This window comes from Tetrao urogallus, assembly GCF_951394365.1.
Source record: "Tetrao urogallus genome assembly, chromosome: 26".
NCBI lineage: Eukaryota > Metazoa > Chordata > Aves > Galliformes > Phasianidae > Tetrao > Tetrao urogallus.
The window spans coordinates 1,119,380-1,133,973 of NC_136839.1; the positions used below are offsets into that span (position 1 = coordinate 1,119,380).

A 14,594-nucleotide genomic window follows, 5' to 3' on the forward strand; every position below is an offset into this window, starting at 1 on the left:
ACGGGTGTCAGACCCCCCCTTGTGTGTCAGACTCCATTGGGTCGCTCTCTGAGCAGCTCTCAACCTCTCCCATCGAATGGCAGCGCATCTTTCTGCTGTCAGCCGCCCCCCCGGCTCTGTGCCATCAGCAAACGGGCTGTGTGTGCTCTGCATCCCTTCACCCAGGTCACAGCACCTCGCGTACTGCATGAATTCCCACTCTTTGCTCGCAGGTTGTGAGGCTCCCAGCTCCGTGCTTCCCTCCTGAGCACATCAGGACAACCTGGAGGAAATCAGGTGTGTGCTGCCGCGGAGCAAAGCCCTTTTTCGTGAAGGGATGGCGTGGAGCTGCGGTCTGCAAGGCCGCTGGGGCAGAAAACGTTGTGTGCAGGGAAAAGCGAAGGCAACTTTTGTAGCACGCAGCACAGAACACTGCGGGCCGCGGGGGTATAGCTCAGTGGTAGAGCATTTGACTGCAGATCAAGAGGTCCCCGGTTCAAATCCGGGTGCCCCCTCTTTTTTCTTTTTCTTTTTTTTATTTCCACTCTCCTGCTTTCTACCTTTTAGAAGAAAGAAGGATTTCTCACCCAAATTCTCTCTGATTACTCGGCAGCCGTTCCCGGTGCCCGCGGCGCACTCTGGGCTACGGGCGCTGCCCGCGGAGAGCGCGGAGAATCGCCTGCAGGGGGCGTCGGCTCCGCGCCGTCCCTCGTCACGTGATCTTTACCACGTGATCCTCCACCTTCACGTGACGCAGGCCGGCTTCGCCACGTGACGTCCGCCGGGGAGGTTCCATTTCCCAGCGTGCCTCGCGCGCCTCCGTCTCTTCCGGCGCCAAGATGTCGAAGCGAGGTGAGGCGGGGCGCTGGGCCTGGCTGGGATCCGGTTCCATCCGCCGCTCTGCGTGTGTGGCCGCCGCGGCGAGGGGCGTGGAGGATGCTGGGGGTCTGGGGCACTGCGTGGGCCCGGGCTCGGCCGGCAGCGGTGTCAGGCCCGCCCAGCAGCGCGGGCCGCACCCGGTGCCCCGTAGCCCATCCAGGCGCTCAGCTCTGCTGGCTCCCCCCCGCCCCGCAGCCCCTCCGCGCCGCCTGGCGGTGACCTCATGGCTCTCCTCTGCCCGCAGGACGCGGAGGTTCCTCCGGAGCGAAGTTCCGCATCTCCCTCGGTCTCCCCGTGGGAGCCGTGATTAACTGCGCCGATAACACCGGTGGGTGCCCCGCTGCGAGTGGGTCTGGGGGGACCCTGCGGGGGTGTGGGGTGAGCTGTAAGCTGTAAGGCAGGGAGCTGGGGGTGCGTCTGGAGATGGCCCTTTTCCTGCTGCAAATCGTTCACCAGGGCCGTGCTGTACAGGCCATCGCTTTGGGATGAAGTGGCAGCCTGTGCTGTTTGCCTCATTGGGTGATGGGGTGGTTGGAGTCCCTGCAGGCGCAGCATCTCGGCACAGATCCTGAGCTCTTCTCTCCACAGGTGCCAAGAATCTGTACATCATCTCCGTGAAGGGGATCAAGGGCCGCCTGAACAGACTGCCAGCAGCCGGCGTGGGTGACATGGTGATGGCGACTGTCAAGAAGGGCAAACCGGAGCTGAGGAAGAAGGGTGAGCGTGGGGAGGAGCAGCCGGGCCTGCAGTGCCTGCGTGGCGCTCCTCAACCCACACTTCATTGTAGCAACAGGCAGCTCCTGCTGAGTCTGTGAGCGCTGCAGTGTCCTCCCAGGGGGCAGAGGAGCAGGTCTTGCATTACATCTGCCTAGGAAGGAATCAGAAGGCAGACGTCTGCCCGCTTGCAGGAGCGTTTGCTCCACCCTTCTCAAAAGCACTTGTTGGGTCTGTGCGCCGTGGCTCAGTGAGTTGTCGTGGAAGGGCAGAGAAAAGCATCGCTTTTGGGTGAAGTGGCAGCCTGTGCTGTTCGTTTCAATCAGTGATGTGACACGGCCTTGGGAATTGGGTTCCTTGCCCCCCCCCTCCTAGGGGTGTGATTGCTGAGTGCTGTCTCTGAGCTGACACACTTAGAAGCACGGTTGAGAAACTGGAAGAGCGTTGTCTTCTCCAGGTGCGGATTTAGTTGTCAGTTTGGAAGTGCCTTATTGCCTTCAGGATTCGTCCCTGGACCCCACAGGCATCAGCTCTGCTCTGTCAGTGTGATGCCAGCAAGGCTGATGTGAGTTATCAGCTGTATGCCCAGATAGAACCAAGGAAGTTTAATACATCCTGCGAGAGGAATGCTGAAAAGCTGGGAATAGAGTGACTGAGGTGTCAGCCTTGCTGGTCCTATCCCTGCATTAGAACTGTGAACCCAGGGTGTAACTCAGCTTCCTAGAGAAGCACTGTGAAGTGGAGCTCGGTGTTGGGGTGAGCTGCTGACTGTGCTGGGAGGGATGCTGATGAACGCTGACCTGCTGTGTCTCTTGGCAGTGCACCCAGCGGTGGTAATTCGGCAGCGGAAATCATACAGAAGAAAAGATGGGGTGTTCTTGTATTTTGAAGACAACGCGGGTGTAATAGTGAACAATAAAGGTGAAATGAAAGGTATGGGCAAGCAGAATCCTGCTCCGGGCCAAAGAGAAACGTTGGCTGTGATGGCTGGGGTTGGTGTGCTCGGTTAGAGGGCTCTGCTCACCTGCACCAAGGACCCAGGAGAACACAACCGTGCTGACTGAGCTCTCTGACGTCCTGCTTTGTTTTTCTCTCCTCCAGGTTCAGCCATCACAGGCCCTGTGGCCAAGGAGTGTGCAGATCTGTGGCCCAGGATAGCCTCCAATGCAGGAAGCATTGCGTGAACGCGTTCATCTTTGTGGAGATGAAATAAAAGTACTTGTACCAGAAAATGGTGTCTGCCTTGTTAAGAGTCAAGCGTGCTCCTCTGCCAAGCACAACAGCATTGAGGGAATTATTTCAGGTTTGGGAAATCCTCCATGAAACCCCAAATGTGGGTGGGCACAGCGGGAGGAAATTGGCTGTGGAGGTTAAGATCGGGTAATTAGTCTTAATGAGGCAGTGTCGTCAGCATGGAGGGTGCTGTACTGTGACAGATCCTGTGATGACTGAATTGATCCAACTTTTGTGTGCAGTGATAAAAGCTGGGAGATCTGAAAGCCCTTCTACAAAACCTTTTTGTGCCTCTCTTGTGATGGAAACCCCCCCACGCAGTTTGTGTGGCAAACTGAAATGATTTCTTTGGTCCTTGCTGAGGACGATGCGAGGACACACGAAGCCCACTGCTGTTAGCCAAGGTGGGGGCTGCAGCACGTGCCTCAAAGCCTCAATCAGCAGTGAAACAAATGATCGGGTCTCTGGCTAATGGCAGGTTGGGGGATGATGTGATTTTTCCAGATCATCTGAAAGGCTTTGCGCTCGGAGATTTGTGGAGACAAAAGCTTTGCCTGAAAAAACAGCGTGGATGTTTCTGAACAGCTTTTCTCCTGCTTGGTGGGAAAATGTGATAAAAATGTGGCCTACAGCCCCTGGATCAGCGTAGGCTGCACAGTGGGTGGGAAAGGGACTTGGGTATGGTGAGCCCAGCTCCTGCTCCAGGTTTCCATGGGGCAGCTGAGGAGTTGTTGCCTCTTCCTAGCAGGCCTGATGCCCTGTGAGCATCCAGCAGCTGCTGCAGGCAATGCTGCATTGCTCCTTGAGGAGTGAAGTTTGCAGTCAGCAGACACCTGCTTACGAGTAAGGAACAAGCCCTGAAATGTGTCCTCACTTCTGTCTGCTCACAGCTGCTGTGTTATTTCATTCTTTTTTTTTTTTTCCCTAGACAGGACATGGCACAAGTTAGCTGTAAGTCATTGGATGTTTGCTTCCTTTTTCCCCAGGCTGTAGGCAGACAGCAGGGGAGGCTGTGGACAGTGCAGGAGGCGTGGAGTGAGGCAGCAGCTGTGGGAGATGTGTGTGCTGAGAGCAAACAGAAGCAAAGGTGAGCGCCTCCAAAGCTGTCCTGAGGCGGCTGGTGCCGCGTGTTGTTGTTTGTGTGTTGAGAGAAAGTAAGCAGGGATCGCAGTGGTTTGTTCCTGCAAGGGTTTGCAAGCATGCGAAGCAGAGAGGAGGTTAAGGTTAACGAAAGGGATGCTGTGTGGGAGCCGGGGCTGGGAGTGCAGGCAGCGGAATGCAGCAGCGCCTGTGTCAGCGGCCACAAAGGGCCTCACCTGGCAGGTGCTGCCCAGCGGGGGTATAGCTCAGGGGTAGAGCATTTGACTGCAGATCAAGAGGTCCCCGGTTCAAATCCGGGTGCCCCCTCCCCTTGGCCTCTCTTTTTCTGCCCCACAAGTTGCTTTTCAGCTTCTCAGCTGCCTCTTTCTCCCCTCAGCTGTCGGCGCTGCTGTCCCTTGGTGCCAAGAGGTGGATTGCCACGGGAAGAGGACTGGCAGCGCAGTGTTGGTGAGCACAGACCTGAGATTTCCTTGAGCACTGCTTTCTGCACTGCAATAATTGGCGTTGCATAATGGAATTGACTCCCGTTTGGAATTAGTCGGAAAATGGAGGCCAGGCAGGCAGGCAGCAGCAGGGGGTATAGCTCAGTGGTAGAGCATTTGACTGCAGATCAAGAGGTCCCCGGTTCAAATCCGGGTGCCCCCTGGGGCTGTTATTTTTCTCAGGATACTTAAAGGACTGGGAGCTGTGATAAGCACAGTTTGATCATTTTTACCTCCCTGTAAGGCCGATGAATACGGCTCTGTGTCTCCAGGAAGGGTTATTCTGTTCCTTTTTGGAAGGGCTGCATCTTTTTAAAGCGAGGCTTTTCTCTCCAGCCTTGTGGTGAGCTCAGCTCCATGCTGGTTTTCACATTACAGAACAGCACAGCAGTGACAGCCAAAATTGTTTCAAATGTCCTCTGGGAGTCTGGTGACTGGACTCTTGGTAGCAGCTCTGTGTAGAAGGCAGTGTGAGTTTTTGGACACCCAGGGATGCGTGAAGTGAAGGATTCTAAGCAGCTGGGATCAACTCTGAGCTCTGGGCATAGATTGCTTAAAAATCACCTTGTGCAGGTGCTGTTTCAAGGGGGTGTAGCTCAGTGGCAGAGCATTTGACTGCAGATCAAGAGGTCCCTGGTTCAACTCCAGGTGCCCCCTTTGGATTGGGTGCTTTTTCTGAGATAAACACGAGCAGCATTCCTTGTTTTTAGACCCTGTCTGCCTGCGCCTTGCACGGAGAGCCAGCTGCTCTGTCCACATCTGTGTTTTTGACGCTGATCAACTGAACACACAGAGTCAAAATGAATATTTGCATCAGTAACACTTTTTTTGCTGTTAATGCAAATGCACAGTGCAATTCTTATTGCCTGTAATTGCTTGTCATGTGAATTAGGAATCAAAGAAAGCTGATCTATAGGAACTGTAACAGCAGACATAAGTGGTCTCTGTGCGTGTTTTTTCGTGCTCCTTGGCCAGGTGCTGCAGCAGGGGGTGTAGCTCAGTGGCAGAGCATTTGACTGCAGATCAAGAGGTCCCTGGTTCAACTCCAGGCGCCCCCTCTTTACCTTCCTTTTCCAACCTTCTTCCAAAATCCTTTGCAGACCAAACGTGGGAGTGCCCTTATTCCTCTGAGATCTTACATGTCTCCTGTCTCTTACCAGCTGCAGAGTCTCAGTTTTTCCATTTTTCCTGTGGTTTAGCTCAACAATTCATGTATATACAAACAACTCGATGCTAGTGGGAGGAGGAACATCTTGTTTTTCCTGTCTGAATAATTAGCATTAACTATACAGGAAGCAGTAAGCACAAGGCCGTTCTACGAAAGGGGACCTGAAGTGGTTTTTGGAGGCAGCTGGAGTGGGAGGGGCAGCGCTCAGCCCGGGCCATGGGCCGCAGCCAAGCGCTGCTGGCCGTGCCCCGGAGGGGATCGAACCCGGATCCCCGCAGCCGCAGGCAGCCGCGCTGCCCCTGAGCCACGCCCCGGCGCCGGGCCGCCCCGGGCGCGCACTTTCGCGGGCTCACGTAGCCCAGGGGCAAAGCGCCGGGCTGGGAGCCCGGAGGTCGCCAGTTCTAAACCCGCACCGAGCGGTGAGGAACCCGCTCGCGACCTGGAAGTTTTGCTCGGAGACACCGCGCTTCGTTACAGACCTCCGGGAAACGGAGTGAGGACGGCAAAGCGAGCGGCGTGTAGCTCCGGTCATCGCTGCGACCGCGGCGCGTTGTACTCGGCACCATTAAACGTGTGCATTTACCTCGGATTTATCTCACGTCACCGCTTCATTTTTATTTTTCCTTTCCCGGTGAGAACCGGAACCGCAGCGAGGCGCCGGGGCCAGCAGGGCTCCGGTTGTTTCTATCCCCGTCATCCTGCCGAAGTGACGCCTCCAAAGAGCGCCGCGCGGAACGGGCGGGATGGCGGCGCGTGTTGATGACGTCACGGCACTTCCGGTTCATGCCCTCGGGCTTCAGGCCGTCCTTAAGGGCCCTGCGGGGTCGATGCGGGGCTGCGGCTGCCGCCTCTGCGCGGTGCGGGGACGATGTGGAAGCGTGAAGCCGGTGGGGAAAGTGGTGGAGCTGCGGTGGTTTGCGGGGGGAGAAGGCGCTGAGGGTGCGGGCGTTGCCAGGTGAGGGGCGGCGGGCTCCCAGGGTGGGCTCGGGGAGTTTGGGGGGAAACCTGCGGCCCTGTGCCGGCTGTAACGGCCTCGGACTGTGGAGCAGGGAAGCTTCCTCTTAATAAGCGCGGGCGCTGTGTTGGAGGAGGCTCGTGACTCATTTTTCCTGTTTTTAATTAAGTGCTGGCCGTGGTATTCCTTAGCTGTGATGCATTTGCTGCTGGCATAAAATATGCGCGTATATTAACATAAAGTTCTGTCTCTTACGCTCAACGTTTGCACTTGCTCACCCATAGTGCCTTTAACTTTAGGACTCTGCCTTTAACTTTAGGACTCTGGCATAGAGGAAAAGAAAGTCAGCTGTGTGTACTAAAGCTTCTGAGGTGGGCTTAACTTGTAAGATATTCCTGCGTGCTCCCCCCTCCAGTTACTCCTTTAAGTGCTGCTGAGGATCTCGTAGGAAAGCAACATCCGCACTGCTGCACATTCAAACAGTAGATAACCTCTTTTCAGCCTTATTTCTCCATGTGGCCCTGTTCCAAATTGCTGTAGGATGCAACGCTTTGAAATGGTTGGCAGAAATCTGCTTTCCTGCAAAAATTGGCTCTTTCCCTCAGGTTTATGCATAGTTAGCTCTCTGTCACTAAAGGCTTTCAAACCTCACCTTTTGTTCTTTCTCACACTGCCTGCAGCAAAATGCTCAGACATCCAGAGAGCGGTGGGCAGTGGATTAATTCTGTAACTAAGGGGCAGAACAGAGGCACTTTAACAGCAGACATCTGAGTGTTGCAGGTATGTGTCCACCTCACACCTCTACAGAAGGGCTTACTTGGAGTCGAATGCTTTGCTTGAGGAAAAAGAAGTCATGTGAAAAACCTTTTTTTCCCTACTCAGGGCATGGCACAGCAGTTAGCTGTAAGAGGTTGGGTGTTTGCTTTCCCTTTACCCCGGGCTGAAGGCAGACAGCAGGGGAGGCTGCAGGCAGTGAAGGAGCCGCAGTGTGAGGCAGCAGCTGTGGGAGATGTGTGTGCTGAGAGCAAACAGAAGCAAAGGTGAGCGCCTCCAAAGCTGTCCTGAGGCGGCTGGTGCCACGTGTTGTTGTTTGTGTGTTGAGAGAAAGTAAGCAGGGATCGCAGTGGTTTGTTCCTGCAAGGGTTTGCAAGCATGCGAAGCAGAGAGGAGGTTAAGGTTAATGAAAGGGATGCTGTGTGGGAGCCGGGGCTGGGAGTGCAGGCAGCGGAATGCAGCAGCGCCTGTGTCAGCGGCCACAAAGGGCCTCACCTGGCAGATGCTGCCCAGCGGGGGTATAGCTCAGGGGTAGAGCATTTGACTGCAGATCAAGAGGTCCCCGGTTCAAATCCGGGTGCCCCCTCCCCTTGGCCTCTCTTTTTCTGCCCCACAAGTTGCTTTTCAGCTTCTCAGCTGCCTCTTTCTCCCCTCAGCTGTCGGCGCTGCTGTCCCTTGGTGCCAAGAGGTGGATTGCCACGGGAAGAGGACTGGCAGCGCAGTGTTGGTGAGCACAGACCTGAGATTTCCTTGAGCACTGCTTTCTGCACTGCAATAATTGGCGTTGCATAATGGAATTGACTCCCGTTTGGAATTAGTCGGAAAATGGAGGCCGGGCAGGCAGGCAGCAGCAGGGGGTATAGCTCAGTGGTAGAGCATTTGACTGCAGATCAAGAGGTCCCTGGTTCAACTCCAGGTGCCCCCTTCATGTGGTGGACTTTTTTCTAGAGTAGAATCACGAGGAGCATTCCTTCTTTTGTCTGCTTTTGCATTTCACAGTGCTGCTTTCCAAAATTCCATATTCGTGACACTGAGTGTCCATCTAAGGATATAGAGCCCAAATCAGCGTCTGTGTCAGTGTAAAGGCTACAGTGGTTGTTGGATCAGTGTGGAAGCTGGACAGGTTCTAACCTGTGTAATATCTGTACGTTGTAGCTGTCTGTGATTCTGGTTGTCTGGGCTCTGTGAATTGGTTTCTTAATGCTCCTTGTTGAGTTCTTGAGCCAAGGGGGTGTAGCTCAGTGGCAGAGCATTTGACTGCAGATCAAGAGGTCCCTGGTTCAACTCCAGGTGCCCCCTCTTTACCTTCTTTTCCCAACTTCCTTTTGCCAAAATTCATCACAGGGAGCACATGGACACGTCCTCTTCAGTCTCGTGAGCTTGCGCTGTGTGTTGAAGTTGTGATATTCGAGATCCTGAGCAGCTGCCTGGCAGGGCTTCTGCACTGCGTGAGTACACTGCGTGCATTTGTCTGTTCTTGATCCCCTGTAATAACTCCCTCCTGTATTATGGGATGTATGCAGGTAGGCCCAGGGGCTGTCGATGAGGGAATCTAAACAGTGGACATCAATCAACTCTGGGTGCTGTGAATAAACTTGTTTAAAAAATCACCTTGTGCAGGCGCTGCAGCAGGGGGTGTAGCTCAGTGGCAGAGCATTTGACTGCAGATCAAGAGGTCCCTGGTTCAACTCCAGGTGCCCCCTTCAGATTGTGTTTTTATTCAAAGATAAATATGAAGAGCATTCCTCTTTTTTTTTTCTTTTCCTTAGATCTGTTTGCCTGCTCTCTGCTCTGAGGGCTGGTCTCTCCACTTCCATCTTCATAACACTGAGAACTCATCTAAACATGCACGCTCAAATCAGTGTCATGCAAAAGAATCTAACCAGTGGACATCAAAACTAAGCTCTCTATAGATTCCTTTTTCCTCTGTATCTTTTATAGTTCTTAAGCAAGGGGGTATAGCTCAGTGGTAGAGCATTTGACTGCAGATCAAGAGGTCCCTGGTTCAACTCCAGGTGCCCCCTTTGGATTGGGTGCTTTTTGTTTGGTCGATTGTTCCTCCCCAGGGTAAATATGAAGAGTAATTCTCCTCGCTTTTAGCTCCTGTGTGCTTCTGTTTTGCTCACAGGCCTGGTCCCTGAATGTCCCTGTTCAAGATGCTGAGCACTCATCTGAGGAATTATGACCACACTTCTGCTGTGTCTATTTGTTTTTCATTGCTCCTTGTCTGCTTGTTCAGCCAGGGGGGTATAGCTCAGTGGCAGAGCATTTGACTGCAGATCAAGAGGTCCCTGGTTCAACTCCAGGTGCCCCCTCTTTACCTTCTTTTCCAACCTTTTTTTCTTCCCAAGTCCTTCATAGACAGGATCCTTATTCTTCAGAGGTCTTCAAGATCACTTGTACCAAACTTCTAACAAAAAAAAAAAAAGAAAAGCTTTCCAGTTTTCCCATGGTTCTCCTTAGCAACACGCATACAGGCAAATAGCACAGTGCAGTAGAGGTGATGCAGGTCTAGTTTTTCCTGCCTGAGCAGTTGTTGCTAATTGAAGTAATTTCTAGAAAGCCGCATACTCCATGTGTGACAGGTGTCTGTGCCCCCGCGGGGATCGAACCCGGCACCCCAGCAGCCGCAGGCAGAGGCGCTGCCCCTGAGCCACGCCCCCACCACTGAGCCGCCCCAAAGCCGCGTTTCGCGGGCTCACGTAGCTCAGGGGCAAAGCGCCGGGCTGGGAGCCGAAACGTCCCCGGTTCTAAGCCCGCACCGAACGGCGCGGAACCCCGCTCGCGTCCTCGAGTTTTCGCTCGGCGACGCCGCGGTTCGGTGCGAAGCCCTGGGGAACGGGGTGACAACGGCAAACAGCGGCCTGCAGCTCCGGTCATCGCTACAGCACGCCGCAGCACCAGGCGCCGCCCGCCTCTTCCTCTCCCTTCGGTAAGACCGTTAAGCGCCGCGCCGGAAGTGACGTATATAACACGCGACGAGTTGAGAGGAGACGGCGGCGCATGTTGATGACGCACAGCGGGCCCAGTAGCCGAGGAGAAGCCGAGCAGCCATGGGGGGAGGCGACTTGGTGAGATGAGGCCCGGGATGCGGGGGGGGACCGGGAGCTTCCTCCAGGCTGCTGGGATTCCGGTGACGGCTCCGAGGCCGGGACCGTCCGTTCGAGCTGTTCGCGGCGGGGCCGGGCCTGGCTCTGCGGCCCTGCTCGGTGAAAGAACACCCGGGGCCTTCGGTAAGGGGCCCTGTGCCGCGTCCCGCGTTCCTTGCAGAACCTGAAGAAGAGCTGGCACCCCCAGACCCTGCGCAATGTGGAGAAGGTGTGGAAGGCCGAGCAGAAATATGAGGCCGAGAGGAAGAAAATCGAGGAGCTGCAGCGGGAGCTGCAGGAGGAAAGGGCCCGAGAGGAGATGCAGCGATATGCTGAGGATATGGGCACTGTCCGGTGAGCAGAGCCAGGGCCTGAGCGTGGGGCTGCCGGTCTGGGCAGGGGGGAGGACCGGTGCTTCGTATTGAAGGGGGTCCACGTGCTTCTGGTATCTCTGAGAAACAGAAATTTGTACACCGAATTTATAATTTCACACTAGAAGCTTTCCACTTACTTCATAAGCTTCAAACTGCAGCTTTATACCTCTGTGACAGAAAATATGTTGACTTGTTTTGCAATAGGAAAAGAGAAGAAAAGTTGGAGTGGATGTACCAGGGTCCTGGGGGAATGGTGAACAGGGAGGAGTATCTCATGGGTCGCCCTGTGGACAAGTACGTCTTTGAGAAGACAGAGGACAAGGATGCTGGCTGCTCCAACGAGACAGGACTGCTCCCAGGCTCCATTTTTGCCAAGTCAGGTGCCAACTCTGTCCTGGACATGGCAAACAAAATCCGGGAGGATCCACTTTTCATGATCAGGTACTTAATGTGGAGCTGAATACTGGAATAAATCAGAATAAATCAGAATAAATCAGGCAACGCAGCAGTGATGGCAGCTTGATGAGAGCTGTTTTATTTGTGGGAAGTGTGCATGCAAATGCAAATGTTGTTTTTCTTTGTTATATATATACATATATACTCATATATAGGCTCATATATACAAACTTAGGTCACCCTTTTCTATGTGTGAGAATGCATCTGGTTGGCAGCATTGGAGCAAAATAGATGTTAATAGAACGAAAATTTGGCTTAATTTCTTCGTTGCACTCTTCGGTGGGGGGGAAAAGGACAGAGTTTGCAGGAGTTGGACTAACGTTGCTGAATGAACAAAAGTTGGCTGTTAGAGCTTGTTTTAGTGTTGTATCTTTCATGAAAATGATGTTTAGAGTTGCTTGAAAATACTAATACTCTTCTTCCATCTGCTTTAGAAAGAGAGAGGAGGAGAAGAAGAGAGAGGTTCTGAATAATCCTGTAAAAATGAAGAAAATCAAGGAGTTGGTGGGTGACTCCATCGCACTCTGTGGGTCTGTGCTGGGCTTTCTTTTGTCCAGGAGAACTCCATTACTTTGCCTTTTGATACTGGCTGCCCAAGCGCAGGGACAGTAATTACTGCTAATCAGTCGGTGTCTTTCTTTGTAGCTGCAAAACAGTTTAGATAAAAAGGAGAAAAAGAAGAAGAAAGAGAAGAAGAAGAAGCACAAGAAGCACCGGCGTCGCAGCTCCAGCAGTGAAAGTGCCAGCAGTGATGAGGAGCGAAGCAAAGCCAGGTAGGTTTTATTGTCTTTACTGTCTCGTTTGTTTTTCATCTGTTTCTGATCTTCTTTGAATCTCATCTTTCTAATTAATGCTCTTAATTTGCCTAAATATTACTGTATTGGTACTTTTGTTTTTTGCATCGGTGATTGATTTTTGTTGTTTTAATAAGCAAAGCATAGGATCACTGAAGTTCATCTGCTTCAAAAGCACTGTTCTCTTTCTTGTTTAGGTCTCAGAAGAAATCCAGCAGCTCCTCCTGGAAACCCATTCCTTCTAAAGTGCCAGGATATGGCTTACAGGTAAGTCTGGCTGTTTTGCATGTCTCTTTCAGTAGCAGACTGGTTAGGGAACAGCAAAAGATCAGCTTGTTGTAAGAGGCTGCTTCTCCCGTTAGAAGAGGGCTGTGAGGGATACATGGTTTAACATGATTTAACAGTGCTCACATTCACCTTGGTGCCTCTGAGCCCTGACCTGAAACTCTTCAGGTCCCAGTAGGACTTCTGTCCTCTCTGAGTTCAGTTCAGTTTTAATTAGTTTCCCTTCGCAGAGCCACACACCTGTTTCAATGTTGCATGTGATTGCCATAGCAGTTGCTTTACTGAGCACCACCAAAATGATCTTTTTAGACAGAGGTGTTCATAGGAACCTGGGAAGTGAGACAAGTGAATGCAGAGCAAAATGTTCACTGCCTGCAGCCCAACCTGAGGCTTCTGCAGCCTCGCTGTGTTGTGATGCTCTCACAGGACGTCTCTCCTGAGGGGCACTTTTGGATTTCAGGTTAGAGACTCTGACAGGAACCACAGATCTCGGAGTTCTCCAGCTGCTGGGCAGGGCAGAGCCTCCCACAGGCACCGCGAGCGCTCCAGGTCCAGGAGCACATCCCACTCCCCACAGAGATGCACGAACAAGAAGAGCGCAGAGCAATCTGGATGCAGGGGGTCGAGATCTCCTTCCAGGCACAGTAAACAGTGAGTGTGGCTCAGCTGGGTAATATGAACTGCAAGCTGCAGGGGGGAGGGGATGTTCAGATCAAAATCCCTGCTAAAAAACCCAGGTAAAGCTTAGGGATGTGATAATATGTGTATATCTCCTAAAAATAAGGGTGGTTTTGGGTTGCAGACATAGCAGTCGAGAGGAGAAAGGGAGAGCTGGAAGTCCTTCCCCCAAAAAGAGCTATCGGCGACAGCACCTTCCAGGTTACACCAGGTGAGCAAAATCTCTGCGTGTTTTTGGGCGAAAGCTGCCCTGATGGTTGTGAAGTAGCTGCTGTCATCTGTGCACCAAATCTTGCTCTGTTGTCTGGAACGGGCTGTCAGGCATCCAGAAGGGCAGCGCACTGTTCTGAAGTGCTTGGTTTGATCTCAGCTCTTGAGCTCAGTTGTCAGCTAACAGCCTCCCAAACCTCGTGGAATGGTTGCGATTCTCTGCGTGCCTCACGGTGGGGTGAAATCAGGCTTTGTCTCCTGGGTTAATTAAAAGCCTGCTGTTTAACTGCCGGCAGGAAACTTTGGTCTTGACAGTATCATCAATTAACAAAGAAAAGCTGAAAAGGGGAAACCAAGCTCTTGCTGGAGTTGTTTGGTTGTTTAGACTTGTACTAAAAAACTTTGGGTGCTGAAGGAAAAGCAATTATTAAACAGCCCCAATTTTGGGGATTGTAAATAGTCTTGAAGATTGGAAAGGAAGAGCTGGGTTGGATGTGGCACGCTGCTGGGTTACAGCAGTGCTGTTTTCTGTACCTACAGAAAGATCTCTGCAGAGGAACTGGAGCGTAAACGGCAGGAAATGATGGAAAACGCCAAGTGGAGGGAAGAGGAGAGGGTGAACAACCTCAAGAAGCACCGAAAGGAGGAGGAACTGGAGAGAGAACTGGAGAAACTCGACTCTGGGGATGGAAAGTTCTTGCAGTGAGTGCCTTGGTGGTGTTCATTTTCTCACTGGTGGGAAGTGCAGGGCGCAGCTTCTCAGGAGTGTGTGATGGCATCGAGGTTTGAGATGAGAATACCGAGCACCCACCTGAAATACAGCATTGGATCTGTTAGAAGCCAAACTAAAGGCTGGTCGGTTCTTTGGGTGCAGACTTTGATATGGAATCATTTGCTGCTTTCCAGTTTAGAATCATGTAGTTAATTGACTCGGGGATAACGAACCCTGCTGGAAACGATGTGATGTTTGGGAAGAGATTGATTTCTTTCCTTTTGTTGTTTTTCCTGCAGTCACTTTAAGCTGGAAAGTGCTTCTACTTCCACTTTAGAAGATCGGGTGAAGCGGAACATCCACTCCCTTCAGAGAACTCCTGCTGCCTTGGAAAAGAACTTTATGCAGAGATGAAGCTTGTTCTTCCTCTGCTTCTGTGCAGGAGTAAATTGGACCCTTGTTCCCCAAGGTGAGAGGCCTCCAGCACACGCTCAGTTCTCTCTCCAGGAACCATCTCCCAAAGAGCTGCTGAATTTCTGTGCTGCAGCCCACAGCGTGGTCTGAACTTCTGGCACTGTCAATATGTTTGTGATGAGGATGATCCCTCAGGCAGACCTCAGCTGGAGAGCTCGTGAGCCCTTGTATCCTGCAGCACGTTGCCAGATCTCTTCCTGTTCTCCACCCTGATTCATACCGGTTTTGTATATTGTT

At 52.6% G+C, this 14,594-nt stretch overlaps 2 protein-coding genes across 2 annotated transcripts; both read left to right on the plus strand.

Annotated features, from left to right (window-relative positions):
* Positions 1-818: 818 nt before the first annotated feature.
* Positions 819-2,802, plus strand: RPL23 (ribosomal protein L23; the record flags this gene model as incomplete). The annotated part of the gene is made up of 5 exons (XM_079547189.1): positions 819-831; positions 1,103-1,186; positions 1,447-1,575; positions 2,392-2,505; positions 2,674-2,802. The coding sequence occupies 5 exons, from the start codon at positions 819-821 to the stop codon at positions 2,754-2,756; spliced, it is 423 nt and encodes a 140-aa protein (XP_079403315.1). The 3' UTR covers positions 2,757-2,802.
* Positions 2,803-10,338: 7,536 nt separating this feature from the next.
* On the plus strand, positions 10,339-14,297 carry CWC25 (CWC25 spliceosome associated protein homolog; the record flags this gene model as incomplete). The annotated part of the gene is made up of 10 exons (XM_079547143.1): positions 10,339-10,356; positions 10,556-10,728; positions 10,953-11,189; positions 11,639-11,708; positions 11,850-11,977; positions 12,196-12,265; positions 12,744-12,934; positions 13,086-13,172; positions 13,712-13,873; positions 14,183-14,297. 10 exons carry the CDS (start codon positions 10,339-10,341, stop codon positions 14,295-14,297), a joined length of 1,251 nt encoding a protein of 416 aa, XP_079403269.1.
* Positions 14,298-14,594: the final 297 nt, after the last annotated feature.